Here is an 18,212-nt window from a genome sequence, read left to right as displayed (position 1 = left end):
TCCTGGCCCACATGACTCCACATACCGAAGTGTCCTTGGGCAAGACACTGAACCCCAAGTTTCTCCCAATGGCAAGTTAGTGCCTTGCATGGCAGCTCTGCTACCACTGGTGTGTGAATGTGTGGATGTGTGTGTGTGAGTGAATGTGTGAATGTGTGTGTGTGAGAGTGAATGAGCGAATGTGTGTGTGAGTGAATGTGTGAATGTGTGTGTGAGTGAATGTGTGAATGTGTGTGAGTGCCTGCGTGAATGTGTGTGTATGAGTGAATAGGTGAATGTGTGTGTGTGTGTGTGTGTGTGTGTGTGTGTGTGTGTAAATGGGTGAATGAGACAGTGTAAAGCGCTTTGGATAAAAGCACTATATAAGTGCAGACCATTTACCTTAAAGTGATAAATGAAGATGAATGAATGTTTATAAATCTGTACTGAAGGGTGCATTGGGTTTATCGTACAGTTAGAGGGGTCTCTTGCTGAAAACAGGAGTTTATCTACTGCGTGAGGAGCAGAGGAGTGAGGAGGGAAATGTGTACTGGCCCTTTAAGAAAGTTCCAGCGCGGCCCAGTAAAGTTTGGCACCGCGGCGGCGGCGGAGTCTCGGGAAGAACAGCGGAATTGCGCAAAGAGAAAATATTCATGCAGAAACAAAGCCGCGATTAATGGGAGCCGTTTGTAAACACGTGTTTCTGCTGGTGTAAATGGGACAGTTGGACTTTTTCCCAAAGGTCGAATAATAGAGGATGATAGTTGGTGGATAGCCAAGCACCGCGGATCAGAGGGGGTTTTTGTGCCGCTATATAAGCCGCTTTGCCTCTCCATCTTTCCCCAACGTAAGCGCTTTACGGATTTCACTGCTCAGCTAAGTTAAGAAAAAGAAGCAAAACAGGTTTTCTGATGAAAGTTTTCCCGCACATTGACGTTTGCTTGAGAAAGCAAGCTTAGTTCATGTAGGGAAAGAAATAGAGAGAGCTGTTAGTGGAGCTAGCTAGCCGTGTTGCTAATCCCTCTCCATCTTTCCATCCAGCCTCCAGTTTAGCATTCCTGCATCTCTCTCCAGCTAAACCGCGGGCTGTTCTGCCTTAAGTTTATTTAAAGTGTTTTTTTTTTTTTTAACGTTTGTTTCTCAAACAGAAAAACAGCACACGTTATGTTTCTGAATGTTTAATGACTGAAAAACAAACCAATTTCTGAAGTTTACACTCTTGTGATGTCTAGGCACCACAGCTGAGCAAGGACCCTGTGGAGTTTAATTGATCCTTCATATTCCTCTTATTAGTATGTATTAGTATGTATTGTTGGGTATTTGTGCATGCTGTAAATGTTCACATTTAGGATGAAGATGATGTTAAATTGAATAATATACATGTAATATGTTGAGAGAAAGTGATTGAATTGTTGTGATGCTGTAAAGATAGTACTGATTGTTGTCTTTCTGAATGCAGCTCCTGGTGAAATCAGCAGAAAAAAACAGCTCGTGTCACCTTTTTGCGATTAACGATGAAGGTAACGGTCACTTTCGGCCGCACCGGTGTGGTGGTGCCCTGTAAGGAAGGCTGGACTGTCCGTGACCTCATTCACCAAGCCACACAAAGATACAAGAAACTGCTTGAACAGGTAAGAGGACATGTTTCATTAGAGATGTACTGCTCCCATTTTTTCCTCTTCTTCAATATGATACCAACATCGGACAATACCCGATACTACCAACATCACATGATACCTGATAACGATATCTGATACCAAGATCCTCACAGTAACTGAGTCAATCCTGATTGTCACAATCAGCACATGTACATGGACAACAATAATCCAATATTAACCGGATTAAGACGATGCTCTGATTAAGAAACTACCATGTAAACTGCGATTTTTAAAATTTATTATTACCTTAATCCAACTAAAGTCATACTCGTAGGAAACACAAATGGAATTAAGACGTGTAGAGTACTCCTGTTTTAGTCGCATTATCGACGTGCATTACAGACATGTACACACCTTAATCACACTATTAACGTCGTGTACGAGTTTTCACCGTATTGTGCGACAGGCCACACACACACACACACACACACACACGGCAGTGCTCTACCGTTTGACGGCAAACGAGAACACGGCTGCATCCAAAACAGCGTAGTTATCTTCTATATAGTAGGAGAAATGCATGTATTTCAGTTACTATATAGTAGGTAAGTACGCGGTTTGGGACGCAGCCCACGGCCTCAAGCAGTCGTCTATTTGCACATTTGCAGTGTATAGCATAACAAATAATTAACTGCTCTTGAATCATTCGTAAATTAAAATTGAAACACCCAAAACTGTATACGGTACCATAACGAAGATGAACTGTGTGTTGATAAGTGAAATTCTGGAGGGAACGTCGGACGGCGTGGAGCGGGGACGTGATGACGTGTGCCGTTAATCGATCTATCCTCTATAACATGTAAAACCTGAACATGAAAGGAGTATTCTAAACGGGACTCATGTAAACACCTTAATCACAATATTGTCTTACTCAGAATAAGGTCAATAATTAGATTACTGCTGTCGATGTAAGCGTAGCCTGTATGATTTTTGCCTTGCTTTAAGACAACATGGGCTTAGTGTTGCAATCTGGTGCAAAATTAGTTTTCTCAGTCAACATATCAAAGTGGTATGCTGTTATAGGAGAATTATCAGCGACAGGGTTGGGCAAAGCATAGTTACTGTTAGCACCATGATTATTATCCAATAAGAGCACATCCTGAAGTGTTTAATTCCTCTTGTACCACAGCAATTTGTCAGTGATATTTTTATTTATTTATTAACGAACGACGTCATGAGATTGTTTCATTTACGTCGGTTCTTGTTATCACTTGCGTTATAAACAGTCACCAGCCTCCTGTTTGCCCCCTTTCTTGTAGTTAAAAAGACCAAAAAAAAAAAAGCGCACAGCTTTTCGTGTTATTGAGAAACCACAAAGCATAATTCCTTTTGTATTCAAGACTTTCCCCTAGTGGAAACCTTACTGACCACTACGACATCCTGATGCTCCTTCCATCAGCGTGAAATAAGTATTCTCTTTACAGAAACCTTTACCATATCAATGACTATATGATTTTTTTTTTTTTCTCTTTCCATGTTTATTATTAGGCTTGTGTTATGTTGAACGTCCAGCATACAAGTCTCTGGGGGACGATGTGTTACTGTAGAAACCATAACAATAGAATGAGTGCGTTAGTATTTATAAACCTGTGATTTGACTTACAGCCAGCACTACTGTCGGAGCTGTCAGACCGAAGTGCTTGACTAAACGTATGCTAGCTAATTTATGCTTGTAAAGTCTACATTCCATTACTGGAGGTTAAAATATCCCACAAGGTTGACAACAGCACATTGGAAAGTCATATTTTTCAATTAGAATCTTAATCAGTAATTTAACCGGTTATGGACCTTTTAAGTGAACTTGTATTCTCTGTTCAGCATCTGAATTTAAAGAACGTTGACCTTTATTCTTTGTAGTAAAACGTGACACAGGGTTCCCATGCAGTCGGATGTGAATATAATGCAGACATGCTGTAATGTAAAAGGAGGGATGGTATGGATGCGTGCGACTTACTCTCTCTCACACTGTGTTCAATGTAAATGAGGATAAAGAGCATAGGCCATGGTTTCTTCAGAGCCCTGACCCTATGACTCTTCATTAGAGCTCTGGCCCATTGCTGCTGGAATGTATACTGGCTCCGTTATTTAAATAACAGCAACGTGTTCTTTCCTCTGGAGGTGGATCTCTCTCTTTCTCTTTCTCTTTCTCTTTATGCATCAGCCTGTGGCCTGGACCATAATAACCGATTGGCACCTTATCCTGCATCCCCTGTAGGGGCACCGGTGGAAATGAGATCGTAGGTTGCGGCGAGATTTACTCAGCCTGCAATATTGCACGTTATTGCTCTGTCTTTAGAGCTGGCAATTTGACTGATGGGCCGAGCAGCTGCCTTCATGCTTCTCTCCTTTTTTTTTTTTTTTTGCTGATGTAGGTATGTTGTGTTAAGGCTACTCTGTATTGCACAGTATTGCTTGCTCACCACATGCTTAAATTATGCAGGGGATCAAGATTGTGTGTTTGCAATGGGGCTTGGTATGCTGGTATTGCACTCCTCCTGCATGAATGAATGAATGAATGAATGAAATGAAATAGGTTGGGGTGGTGTATGAGAGCCCATGGGTATAGCTGTCTTATAAGCCACTGTATCAATCGACGTCACCGTGCCATCTTGTGCCCAGGCTTGTTTGTGTACGTGTTATACTACTCCTGGCAACGATTGAATCGCCACACTTGGAGGATGTTCACCTGTCTTTTTTACGTAGTAACAAATCACAGATATGGCATGAAACAAATTTTGTGTAATAGCTGAAGATATGAAATTGAATGAAATAATTTTAATTAATCGCATATTTTTTTTTCCAGATCAAGTAGAGGGAAAAAAATGATAGCATCGCTCAATGTTGAGGAAAAAATGATGGAAGTTAAAACAGAGTGCTTACAGACCTTAACGAGCTGCTGGATGTGACTAATTGAAAGGAAACATGGTCCCAGCAAGAGAGTTTTCAATTGAAACAATGGAAAGGATTATAAAACGCCTTCAAGAAGGAAATCCAACACGGAGTGTGGCAAAAGATGTTTGGATGTTCCCAGTCAGCTGTGTCTAAAATTTGGTACAAGTATAAACATAATTGGAAGGTTATAAAAGGAAAACATGCGGGTAGACCAAGGAAGATGGCAAGCGTCAGGATGGAGAACAAAAGCGATATGCCTTGAAAATAGAAAATGCACAGCAAAACAAATGGGCAGAGTCAGTGTTTGTGACAGGACTGTAAGAAATGAATGTAATGGGATGAATGATACAGAATCTAAAACCAGCACTAACACCTAAACCGGGGGTCGGCAACCTGCGGCTCTTCAGCCCTTCTGCAAAAGAATAATAATAATATGGAAATAAATAACAACTATTTATATATATATTTTTCAAAGGGAACACTTCTTATTTTGGAGCTTGAGGTGGTACTAAGACACTGAAATAAAATAAAGTGTTTTAATATTTTGTCAACAAAAATATGCAGCACATCCTGCATTGTGGCTAATCTTCAGTTTCCGACCCCCCGGTAAACTAACCACGGATTGAAGGAAAAGGAAAAAAAGAAAAAAAAATCATAGAGAGTTTAATTCTGCATGGACAGGTGCATCTGCGTTCACTGCCAACGATGCTGGTATACCTGTGTGCTTGATATGTGGAGAGAAATTAGCAAACATCAAAACATGTCATGTTGAAAGACATTTCCAAAACAAGCACACAGCCTTTGCTGAATAGTACCAAGCTGGAGATGAATCATTGAGGGAGGGGGGGCATTTGTGATGCTGTGGTGAATTGTTTAAAGGTCAGAGGAATAAACACCACCCACAGGGAGTATGGCTACTGATGGGGCACCTTGTACCTAGAGAGGAGCACAGAAGGGGTTTGTGACTTTACTTCAGGAGTCTCTGGATCGCAAAAAGGCCTGCATAGAGCTGTGTTTTATTTCAGAGTAGGCCTACACATGCCAGTGTTTGTTTTTTTTCTCCTCTTCATAAGAGTTTGGTGTTTTCCTTTTGTTATAACAGTTCAAAACAGCAGTAAAATGTCAACAGTTTTCTTTTTGTTCTATAATTTCATATAAACACTTTATACGCTGTGTCATCTTCATTTTAAGGGACAAATAGGTTTTGCGGCTCCAGATGAAATTTATTTGTTGGTAGAAGGGCCAGAAAAAGCTCTTTTGATAGTAAAGGTTGCAGACCCCTGACCTAACCGTAAAGTAGATTTAGACGTTATTTTGGCTCGTCGCTGTTTGAGATGGTAAACCCGTGTGACCGTGTGCGGCTCATCCGTGTTTCAGAGCGGCTCAGTGCACAGGAAACGCCGCTCCACGCCAACCTCACCTTTGACTGTGCTGTGAGTCGCTTATAACCGGCGTTTAGACACAACACGTGCCAGATTCACTTTGGTTTTATGTTTGCGTAATCTCAAGCGTTTTAGGGGCAGAGGTTTACAGCATTTCGCCTGATTGGTAATGAGAAGTGAATTTTAAAATTGTATTAATTTTTTTTTTTAAAGAATTCTAAAAAAAAAATGGAGGTTTTCCGCTAAAATGAAGGCCACGAGGTCTAACGCATAAAAGAGATTTAAGTCAGAAATATATTCTATTGTTATATTACTACTTGTACCACAAATAAAAATGTATTATTATTAAGTATTATTCAGTGCAGTAGTAATATTACAAAATAGCAAAGATTAAATATACATAATATTTAAAATATATTCTTCTTTACAAAAATTTATGTACATTTATAACACTACTTGCTCCATTACCCTGGCATGAAATGACAAAAAAATCTTGTAAACACTGCTGCGAGGGGGGTTTCTAATAAAGCTGCTGAGGGAGTGATGGTAAATTTGACATCTTTTCTGACTGCTGTAATCCGTCTCTCTATTTTTTCCCCTCTCTTGGAAAGTCATGGGAAGGAAATACTGGAGGTTTTTTTTCTTTCCCTGTTGGAGCAAATGGTAATACTAAAAGGATATTTGCTCTGGTCTCCCGTAAACCTCTATAAACGTTTACCCTGCTGTAGTTTACTTAAACCCAGAAATGGATGTATAAGCACGAACACAATCCATTATTGCAGATGTATCGTGTAGCATAATTGAAGTGACGTGCAGGTCTTAAAAGTGTTCTCCATCCATCCATCTTCTATACCGCTTATCCTTCTTCAGGGTCATGGAGAACCTGGAGCCTCTCCCAGGGAGCATCGGGCACAAGGCGGGGTACACCCTGGACAGGGTTAAAAGTGTTCATGAATATGGAATTAAAAAGTATTCAATTTGAAGTGCAGATACCCTGTGATTTGGAAAAAAAAATGCCATTAATTAAAATAAATTCGTTTAATTAGTCCGAATTAAGTTTTACGAAGCTAGAATGTTCAGCTAGTAAACAAAAATAGTTTTGTCTCATATTTGTGATTTGTTTATTTGCCCAGAAGTAGAAAAGCTGCATGAGTATGCTCGAAGTGTGGTAATTCCATAATTTTCGCCAGGGTTTGTATGTTGCAGCAGGTCTGTATTGGGCACTAGTCCCTGTGGACTTGGACTCGGTGTGTGGGCTGGTGATGTACAAGCCGGAATCGGACTCGATGGATGGAGCTGTTTAGAGGAGTGTGATTGCCTTCTATCTCCTGGGCTTCACTTACAGGACAGTCTGATACGAGTCTATGAAGATTGTCTTATATAGGGTCACAGAGAGGAGACCACACACACACACACACACACACACACACATCATAGACTATAATTCCCACACACCCCAATTGCAGTTTTTTTTTTTTCACTCCACCTATTACAAATGCTCAGACTTAATTTTGAATTTTTCCCTTTCCTGCTCTCTTTCTCTCTCTCTCTCTCTCTCTCTCTCTCACCCTTTTTCAATCCCATTTCACCCAACCAACCCCCCCCACCACCCCAACACACATTTGACACACAAACCTTATTACTGGTAGTGCTACGCAGCACATTGGCACTGCTTTTGCACATTATCTTTAATAGGAAACATTATGGTGGTGTATGATCCATCAGTCGTGGCTAAACCCTTCCATCGATCTTAAGTGAAATATTGTTTTCATTACACTTTCTGCTCCGTTACGAGGCAGTGTAGTATAATATATACGAGCTGGCTGTAACAAATGCCCCCAGCCTTCTTCTGAAGCTTCATTAATACTGTTAATAAGTCTAATGTTGCGTTTCTTTCACGTCATGTCACATGCTGTTATGCTTGCGTACTTGTGTTTCTAAGAGAAACAGTGGAATCACTTTATTACGATCTTTTGAGTGTTTAAAGCCATGATGGATTAAGGGTAGGCGATATGACAAAATATCATACTTTTGTACAGCATATGAATATGTAGCACAATATAGGTTTTTCTAACAAACTCGCAGCAGAATAGTCTCGCATAATGCCTTTAAAATGAAACCGATGATACGTTTACATTGTCTTCAAAAATGTTAACAGTGTCTAGGAGGGAAAATAATCAGTAAAAAATTCACTATTTCAGATTCAATTTTTCTAACTTTAACTTCAAATCATGTTCTGTAAATCGCGTGTAAGAAGGCAATGAATCATTTTATCTAAAGTGGATACTGTGATCACTTGCGCCACGAGAAACATTCTGAAATCTTTAAAATCATGATCTTTGTATAAAGTTTTATTTTAAGATGCTTTACAAAAGCTGTGATTTGGACCACACCACCCCATCGTGGATTATCTTTCTCTAGCAGCGTGCCTCGTCGTGTTTTATTCCTTACTTGTTCGATCATCATAATCGCTGCAGAAGCTTTCTCAAGGGGTGTTGCAGTAAATAAAATATAGTTTATCTGCTGGGAAGATTGGTCAATGGAAAGAACATCAGCAGGTCAGGCTCACAATGCTGGGTTAGCCTAAATCGTATACATAAACTTAGTCTAAATCTTTCTACTGTCCTAATCGGAGACAGTGAAGTGTAAAAAAAAAAAACAACAAAAAAACAACAAACTAAACAGTCTACTCTAGGACTGTCACGACAACGACTTTCGTTGATGTATTGTCCCGTTGTGATAAATTATGACGATATTGTTATTTTAAGACCATTTCATGCCACTGATATGATATTATAATAGCACAATAATGCAAGCACACCCTTTCAAAGAGCAATGAACTTTTAGTTCTTAGGAATATTCAGACATTGGCTGGATTATCTGAATCACTAGGACTGTTCTTTCTAGATTTTTCTTCAAAAAAAAACATCGCAAGTCCATTGTTAATATCTTGCGTCATTTTTTCAGCAGTATGTTTTAATTAAAATCAGTGCTAGTGCTTGCTGCACATCTTAAATTCGAACGCACACAGTTCGTGCATTTGAATGGGCAATTTGAGCTTAAATTCGACTAATATTTGTAATTTGAATTTGACAGCCCCAGAGCAGACGAGAGGACAGAAGCAGCACGAAAGGTTAAAATGTCGGGACGTTCTTTCTTACGTAAGCAATCACGCATGTAAACACGATGGGCGATATGGAGGTGAGCAGAAACGATCGAGGTCATGCCCATGTATCGGACGATGAGTCGACAGTGTAATTATCGTGACGGTGAACCCTTTAGTCGACCTAACGGTTATGTAGGCGACACACCGCCTAGCTTCATGTCGGCTGTGATTGGTTCACCATGACATACTCTTGCTCAGTCAGGAGTGTTTCTGTGGAATACATTGAGCTTGATTATATTGCGCTAGACTGGCAGTTTGATTGGAGTCGTGCTGAGCTTCCATACTGTTAACTGTTTGTTCAAAACTTGTTTTGAAGATGTGGGTTTTTTTCTATAATGAATAATACATTGCTTGATTTAGCGGTTCCACAAAAACACGCCATTAGACATAGATGTGTGTACACCAGGGATCATCACATTCTCAAATTCAGTACACAACCACAGGCCACACAACCCCCCTTAAATACCAACATTTAGTGGGAGTTTGATATTTGATATTTAGAAGAGAAAATGATGATAAATTTTCATATTTACTCGAGTAAACCACTCTAACAAGTACACTTTACTTAAAAAGCATCGCTGCTCAACACCCTTTGCACTAAACCCGAGATTGAGATGGTCATCCTGTTTAAAACAGAAGTGCCGATTCCGAACTAGTGACGTGCTGGCACTCTTCCTTATCGGTTCTTGCTCACTTACGTTGTCATTCCTCACTGTTTTTATTTTTTCAGCTGAAAAGTGCCATTATTTTTCAGTCTTAATAGCTAACACTAGCTTGTTTTTCTCTCTGCGTTCCAAATGACAACCACGCACTCGTCTGGCATATGAGTGTCACCTGTGTGCAGTTGTACTTGATGGTAGGACAGTAATCAGTACTTTACCATTTTTTTTTTTCATTGATTCTGCATGAATGTAATGTGATTGTGCAATGTGCTAGGGGATAGTTAGGGCCAGAGAACACTAATCCTGGCTTTAACAGCGTCATGCTACAGACAGTGTCATCCTTTTCCTCTGTAATTTCTGTGAAATGCAGTGAAATTCAGAAACTAGGCGTCTTAATTGGCATGTTGGAACAAATATTGTGCTAATGCGAGTTCACATTTTGGATGAAGTCAAGCAGTCAGGTGCCCAAGAGTGCTTTTACATGCAGTGTTTAGTTGGTTTGACTCGAACCCTGGTATGTTTTCCCCCCTCAGTGCAGTTTGTTTAAGCATGGCAGTCACACTTGAGTGTAGACCAAAACAACCGCTCCAGGAGTATTTCAGTGAGGTGGCGTCAGTCCGGTTCCAAGCAAACTTGGTTTCATTGCAGTGAGAAAGCACTTCGTCGTTGAACAGCAGGAAGTGAACCAAACATGTTGTGTATATTGGGTTGTGAGTGACACTTTTTTTTTTTTTTTTTTTTTTTTTTTTTTTTTTTTGCTTTTTTTGTAGATTCGACCTGTGAAACAGAGCTGCGAGGCAGAAACTGAGCCAAAGGACAGAGCTGTATCAGTGTAGAAATACCATGTGTTCTGGATATTAGGTCCAACAAACAAAAAGTGAAAATAAATGTTGGATGCAAGGCACAAAAATGTTTTAAACACTGGCTCCACAGTTTCCATGCTCTGATCCTTTTTGTGACTTACTTACACTTGGCAAAGACTTGTTTACATTTCTGTCAACGTATTTCTGACCAGAACCGTTTTCAGCTCTATGTACTCCATGGCTAAAATTAATAATAATAATATTATTATTATTGTTGTTGTTGTTGTTGTTGTTTATTTGCTCATTTATTTTTGGTTCATTTACTTCAAACTTTACTTAGCAAACAAACTAAATGTATATTTTTTCTCGGCTTTGGACTTTACCATCAGGCTAAGATGTGTGAAAGTACCCTGATATTAACATCTACTAGGATCCTAGATGAATAGTAAATATTGGATAATAATGCAAAGCTGATTTAATCAAATGGTGGCACAATTTGATGTCAGTTCAGGTGTATTCCTGAGCACAGTGTACGTTTTGACCCTGTTTAACTTATTTTTTTTTTTGCCAAGTTAATTCACTCAATGCTGCCATTCTTTGTTTCAAAAACTCCAGGCTGGGATTACCCATCTACAAACAAATTGCAGTTTTGGAAATTGTTAGAGACGAGGCTCACGCTTCTTGCTAAACCAGTATGGCTTATAAATCCTGAGGAATTGGCAAAGACAGAGCATGAAGTCAAGCACGGTGGTTGATGCTCAGTTATTACATTCAACTATTGAAATAGACTAGGCTAACACAACAAATATAAGCTATCCCTTTTAAAATCCATGAAATAGGTCTGTAAAATGAAGCAAATGCCCCTTGGTAAACTGAAGTAGAAGAACGTAATAAGCTTTTATAGTTTATTATAAAAGCAATAACACTTGCCAGTCATATTTTCTATCCTAGCTTATAATTTCCAGAGTCTTTCAGCACCACTGTTTGTTTCAGATAATGAGACAAAACTACCGCAGTGACGATTTTCTCTCCTTGACCCATCTGTGCACTCAAATGAATTCCCTCCAAATGATTTAATCTTTAGAAAAATTCATAAAGTGTTGTTACTTTCGTGCAAGTCATCTTCAAAATATAAAACCATTTTTCTTATGCAAGCTTTGTTTTTGTGTAGTCCAGAGCGTGTGTGGTTTTTCTGTCTCTGATGTGCCTGATGGTCCCTTGAGTTCACTGATCTGTTTCTTCTCATGCAAATGAAATACCATTCTTTCAGCTGCACCCACAATGCATTTCTGCTCCCCGATTCATCTAGGCTGATTTCAACCGTCCGCATGGCAATAACATTAAGGTCTGTGTGGTTTATCATCTTCCTGTGTGTTATATAATGTGACTTGGCTCTTTGAAAACGATTTTCAGCTAGCTGAATATTAGTCTGCCCTTAATGGTTTCATTTTGTCTTATTAAGTCTTGGAGAACTGTAATTACACCATTACTTATTAATGAATCCATCTGGTGTCGTAAATGTTTAGCAACTTATTGATAATGAGAGGCTGTTACATTTTAAATTGATTAACCGGGTGTAATAAGCAGGCTAAACTTTGTGCGGACGTGTCACGTAGGACTAATGTTTTAAGTCGGTGTTTGAGTATTAGCGTGTAGTTCAGTCTGTATGCAAGCCTGGCTTAGCATCCGTCCCCATCAGCTCATTCTTTGGATTTGTTTTGTACTGGCTTGTTGGTGTAAGAGGTTTTTTCATTGCTCATTATGTTGCATTTCCTGACTTGTGAATTAGATTTTGTGGTGTTTTTTTTTTTTTTTAGCAGGGGTGTCAACCCTACTGGCCAGATAAATTTTGAATCCGTGGTCTAATATCTAAAATAGTTTTGCGGACTGTCATGGAGTTGAGACATACACACAAGTCCTAAAAGTAGACAAAGAGAAACCAGTTAAAACAAATGAGACAAAAATATTATGCTTGGTCATTTATTTATTTTAGGAAAATGATCCAATGTTACATATCTGTGAATGGCAAAAGTATATGAACCTTTTGCTTTCAGTATCTGGTGTGAACCCCTTGTGCAACTTTTAAATAAGACGTGTTTGGAGAAAGGAAAACACTGCATTCCAGCATAAGAACCTTATCCCAGCTGTGAAACATGGTGGTGGTAGTGTCATGGTTTGGGTCTGTTTTGCTGCATCTGGGCCAGGACGATTTACCATCATTGATGGAACAATGAATTCTGAATTATATCAGTGAATTCTAAAGGAAAATGTCAGGACTTCTGTTCATGAACTGAATCTCAAGAGAAAGTTGCTCATGCAGTAAGACAACGACCCTAAACACACAAGGTGTTCTACTAAAGAATGGTTAAAGAAGAATAAAGTTAATGTTTTGGAACGGCCAAGACAAAGTCCTGACCGTAATCCAATAGAAATGTAGTGGAAAGACCTGAAGCGAGCAGTTCATGTGAGGAAACCCACCAACATCCCAGAGTTGAAGCTGTTCTGTACTGAGGAACGGGCTGAAATTCCTCCAAGCCGATGTGCAGGACTGATCAACAGTTACCGCAAACGTTTACCTGCGGTTACTGCTGCACAAGGGGGTCACACCAGATACTGAAAGCAAAGGTTCACATACTTTTACCACTCACAGATATGTAACATTGGATCATTTTCCTCAATAAATAAATTGCCAAGTACAATATTTTTCTCATTTGTTTAATTGGGTTCTCTGTGTCTGCTTTTAGGACTTGTGTGAAAATCCGACGATGTTTTAAGTCATATTTATGCAGAAATTTAGAAAATATAAAGGGTTCACAAGCACCACTGTACGATTCCCCCCACTTCAATATTGTAGATATTTTATGTATATATGGTAGAATGAGGAAATCTTTGTTTTCTCTAATGAACTGCAGTGTGTTCATTTTTTTGTGCATTCAGTGTGAATTCGGATAAATGGCGATCAGTGAACACACTGAAAAGTTGTTGTTGATGTGTTCTTGGTCACATTTATTTATTTATTCATTCATTTATTTATATTTTTATTATCTGTCCATTTTGACAGTGGGTCACAGTATAACATGACCGGTTAGCTAAAATGAGCTTGACCCCCTTGTTTAAAGCCACCGTCATGCTCTGCTCTCATTCTCCCCATGATCCTATTCTACACTAGCTCACATTTCTTCCTGAGCTGCTGAAGTCTCACAGACTCTTAAACTTTCATTTTTGTGTCATGGTAATTGGAGACGTTTGTAGCTGCATCCACGTAATTATGTGTTTAATGTGATCCAGGATTAAAGTGAAATAAGCACTGGCCTAGATTTAGTTGCACTAATCTTCAATCCTTTTTTTTTAAAATGGCTTCTTACGCCTGGAATTATAGCTCTATGGGCTGGCTTTCTAATTTCTGTAGCTCTTGATTGCACTCCATCTTGTTTTAATTCACTGCGCTGATATATTTAGAGAGGTGTTCCCAGTGACCCAGGAACGTCAGTGTCCTGCTCGGGGGAAAGATAAGACCACTGATGTGGAGCCAAACTTCTGAAGAATGTTCCTGGGCTTGGTAACTCTGTGTAGTTATTAGGTTTGGTAACACTTGAGAAATTTTTGTGCAACATTGGCCAAGAGCAGAAGTACAATACTCGGTTTCTGGAAGGCCCAAGGTCCTACAGAGTCTTGGGTTTTCCCTCTTCTAGCACACTACATTTAGCACACAAAGGCCTTCCTACGTAACTGATGAGTTGAATCTGGTATGTTACATAACTCAAAATGCCCACACCCTTGACCTAAATAATAAATCCTGCGAAGGTATGAGGGAGGGGAGGAACTGTATATATTATCACTGAAAGCACAAGAGGCAGTGAGTGCATAGGCCAGAGCCTTGAGAAGAGAAAGTGGAGGAAGTACTCGGGAGTCACTCAGGAAGTTATCAGGCTGTGTAAAAGGGCCACTTAATTACCCAGGCGAACGTAGGCTGGAGCTGTGTTGCTGTTTTTTCATTATGCTCAGGAATGCCTGCTGCCCGAGTGCTGAGCTGGCAGCGAGACCGGCTGATGATATCAAAACTCCTGGCTCACAGCCAGCCCAAAAAACAATTAGCATGCCTCCCTGCAGAAACTCAGTCAGTTAGCATCTGCTCACAAGAGTTCCAAACCGGGCACGTGGTATCTGGAGGAAACCGGCCCACTGTTATTTGGATATGGAATGGAGGCAGACTGCTGTTTAGTAGTTAGCAGCGTGAGGAGATCTGGCAACAAAGCATTATTATAATGGTGACGATAATGATTATTATTGCGTCGAGAAACTACTGATGAAAATAACAATGCCCTTCATGTTTGCTAATGTGTTCTGTATCACTGATTACTTTTCCTGTATCAGAACAGACATACTGCAACTTAAAGGAAAACTATAACCTGAAATGTTAAAATGTTTGAAGTGCTTTGCATTTTCAATGCTAATTTATTGGTTGGTGCTGTTTTTTCCTCATTGCCCCGTGAAGATAGCAGTTGTGTACTGCTCCGAGATCACAGGGGGACATCGCTTGCACAGTTACAATAGGCCAATTTCACACTTCCTGGTTTGTTGCTTCTGGGAATGACCGCCGCCGTGTGATCTGACTTCCAGTAATAGCGAGGACTGTGTCCAGAAACAAGTCTTTCCGAAGTGTGCCTCACTGCAGTAATTCAAAACAAGAAGAAGAAGGGCCGATGTTGGTGATTCTCAGAGGCAGCACGTTTGTGTTTAGTCAGCATTTCCCCGCTGATGACTACATTCAAGGAAGTTCTCCTCTGAAGGTTGTCGCTGTCGTTTTCAATGGAACGACCTCCAGTGAAGTCTGCCTTTGAGAGCTCTACTAGGAATAAATGTGTGCACCCCGAAGACCATGGCCATAAATGACGTCTCAACTAGTTTGGAAGCTAGCGTCAGGGACCATGACTGTGGGTCACACCCCCCTGCCTGTTTGTGTTTATGTGCATTTGTATTTGTGTGTCTTTTACTCTTTACCGTAAAGTGTTAATAAGCTGTGATATGACGTGCAATACTCAGAACTAACGTGGTTAATAGTTTTCTTTCTTACAAGTTGTGCGAAACAATGAACAACTAGCTGCTAGAGTGTTACCACTCTGTCTGTCTTATTTAACCCACCCAGTTCAAGTCATTAAGCACCGTACTAACAAGCCTATGAGTAGAATTAGGGGTGTAAAATAAAGCAGAAATACACAACAATATTAAAGTCAGCATCAAATCAAAATTGACCCAGTTTACTTTCTTAATACGTGTTCTTGGACGTATTGTGAACGACGACTCCCACTGTTGCTAGCGGCTACAAGTGACGGTAGCAGCTAGTTGTCAGCTTACCTTGATAACCGTGAATAAACTATTTATAACCCTTCCTCAGCCTTGATTCTGTAGCAGAAGAGTGCTGTACAACTATTCGGCTAACGTCCTCGAGTCTGATTTGTGGCGGGGTGGAGAGCGAAGCAGTGAAGTATGTTTCCATTTTTCCTCAGCATAGAAATCGCATTAACCGTAACTGTTGCGGATGTAGGTCTACACGGCCGAACCTTGTGAAATTGGCGTATGGAAAACCTAAGCAATTACAGTCAGATTTCATTGTTGGCTCTTAACAAAAGAGCAACAGCATCTTTTCTTGTTCAACATTTTCCATTGATGTTCAGTGTCATATTAATGACTAATCCAATGTAGAAGTAGTGGAGGCAACAAATGTTGTTCAGAATTTTACTGCATTCCACTTACCCTTGGATATGGTCCACTCCTTAAAACAAGGGAAAGAACGTGTAGTTTAGAAGACCCTGATTTGACTAGTAGGAATTGAAAATTGAGGCGGCATTTTCTTTAGCTTTTACCGGTTGCAACTTTGAGACGAGCGCATCATATGCTGCATGAATGCTTGAAGTTCACTATAGTAGATCAGAACCAATAGCCACTCGGGCCTGTAACTGTCAACGTGTAGTTAAAGTAGCTTTTTAAGGAGCTCACAAAGCGAGCATAAGGCACACTTTCCAGTCCCTCCAGGATTTTGTGATTTTGCAACGATTCATTATAACGAGCATTTACCCAAAGTCCTCAATTCAAACATGAGTACTGCTAAAAGGTCTCATTTACCAACAAACATCACTGTGAGAAACAATTTCGTTCACTTGTAATTTCGCCAGTTCATGTAGTTATGTGCAAAAAAATACTCCAAATTGCCTCCCAATTTTTAATTATTATTATTTTTTTTAATAAAAGCCGCAGTAAAATTCAAGCATTTTTTCGCCACAACAATCACAAACAAAACTCTGTGAAATTCTGCACGGATAGACTTGAGAGTAGGCATCCTTGTTATTCTTCCACTTTACAAGTCGCACATGCCGAGGAGGGAAACGACTTGCAAATTACTACTTACATGGCACCACGAAAGCAGCATTAATTCTGACTGTCAGTGGGGTTGTGGGTAATGTAGTGAAACCCAAACAAGGAAAAGGAATGAACATGTCAATGAAAGACATTTTAAATGAAAAACATTAACTCAGAATTTCACTATAAAATAAATCTTGAATGCCATGCCAGTGATATCACAAATTAATGAGAAATATTGGTAAAGTGCTCAGGGAGGATTTGTCCTTTTTGCAGCAGGTTAATGAGTAGTGTTCCTGGAAAAGTGCAGAATATTTCTGTATTCAGCGACATGTTCAGTAATGTCATTGTATTTATTATAGGCAGCCTTGGGGGTTTTTTTTTTTTTTTTTTTTAATAGTTTCACTGTAATAGTTTCACTCAATATGAGAGAGTAGATTATTCAGTGCAAAATTAAGATGAAGGATTGTGAATAATTGTAGTTATTATTTAACATTAAGGAAATAATTGTGGTTATATATGTGTATGTGTGTGTGTGTGTGTGTGTATATATATATATATATATATATATATATATATATATATATATATATATATATATATATATACACACACACATAAAAAGTGTGTGAATTTTTGTAAATATTTGATTATATCTTTTCTTGTGACAACACTGAAGAAATGACACTTTGCTACAATGTAAAGTAGTGAGTGTACAGCTTGTGTAACAGTGTAAATTTGCTGTCCACTCAAAATAACTCAACACACAGCCATTAATGTCTAAACCGCTGGCAACAAAAGTGAGTACACCCCTAAATGAAAATGTCCAAATTGGGCCCAAAGTGTCAATATTTTGTGTGGCCACCATTATTTTCCAGCACTGCCTTAACCCTCTTGGGCATGGAGTTCACCAGAGCTTCACAGGTTGCCATTGGAGTCCCCTTCCACTCCTCCATGACGACATCACAGAGCCGGAGGATGTTAGAGACCTTCCACCTTCCGTTTGAGGATGCCCCACAGATGCTCAATAGGGTTTAGGTCTGGAGACGTGCTTGGCCAGTAAATCACCTTCGCCCTCAGCTTCTTTAGCAAGGCAGTGGTCGTCTTGTACATGTCAACAGTACATGTCGTCAACAGTACATGTTGGCAATCATGGTTCCCTCAGTGAACTGTATCTCCCCAGTGCCGGCAGCACTCATGCAGCCCCAGACCATGACACTCCCACCACCATGCTTGACTGTAGGCAAGACACACTTGTCTTTGTACTCCTCACCTGGTTGCCGCCACACACGCTTAACACCATCTGAACCAAA

General features: G+C 39.7%; 1 protein-coding gene across 6 annotated transcripts in view; it reads left to right on the top strand.

Moving 5' to 3' along the window:
* Nucleotides 1-539: 539 nt before the first annotated feature.
* Nucleotides 540-18,212, top strand: part of pard3bb (par-3 family cell polarity regulator beta b) — a 320,254-nt gene continuing 302,581 nt past the window's right edge. For 4 of the 6 annotated variants that reach the window (XM_017470650.3, XM_047155924.2, XM_017470649.3 and 1 more), the window contains exons 1-2: nt 540-826; nt 1,439-1,610. In XM_017470650.3, coding sequence (XP_017326139.1) covers nt 1,494-1,610 — 117 coding nt within the window. In that variant the 5' untranslated portion in view covers nt 540-826; nt 1,439-1,493. Of the gene's footprint in view, nt 827-1,211; nt 1,272-1,438; nt 1,611-18,212 lie in introns of all 6 variants that reach the window. The other 2 variants (XM_017470647.3, XM_017470646.3) reach the window with 2 other exon arrangements.

Source organism: Ictalurus punctatus, chromosome 6 (assembly GCF_001660625.3).
Source record: "Ictalurus punctatus breed USDA103 chromosome 6, Coco_2.0, whole genome shotgun sequence".
Classification (NCBI taxonomy): domain Eukaryota; kingdom Metazoa; phylum Chordata; class Actinopteri; order Siluriformes; family Ictaluridae; genus Ictalurus; species Ictalurus punctatus.
This window is presented reverse-complemented; position numbering and strand designations above follow the sequence as displayed.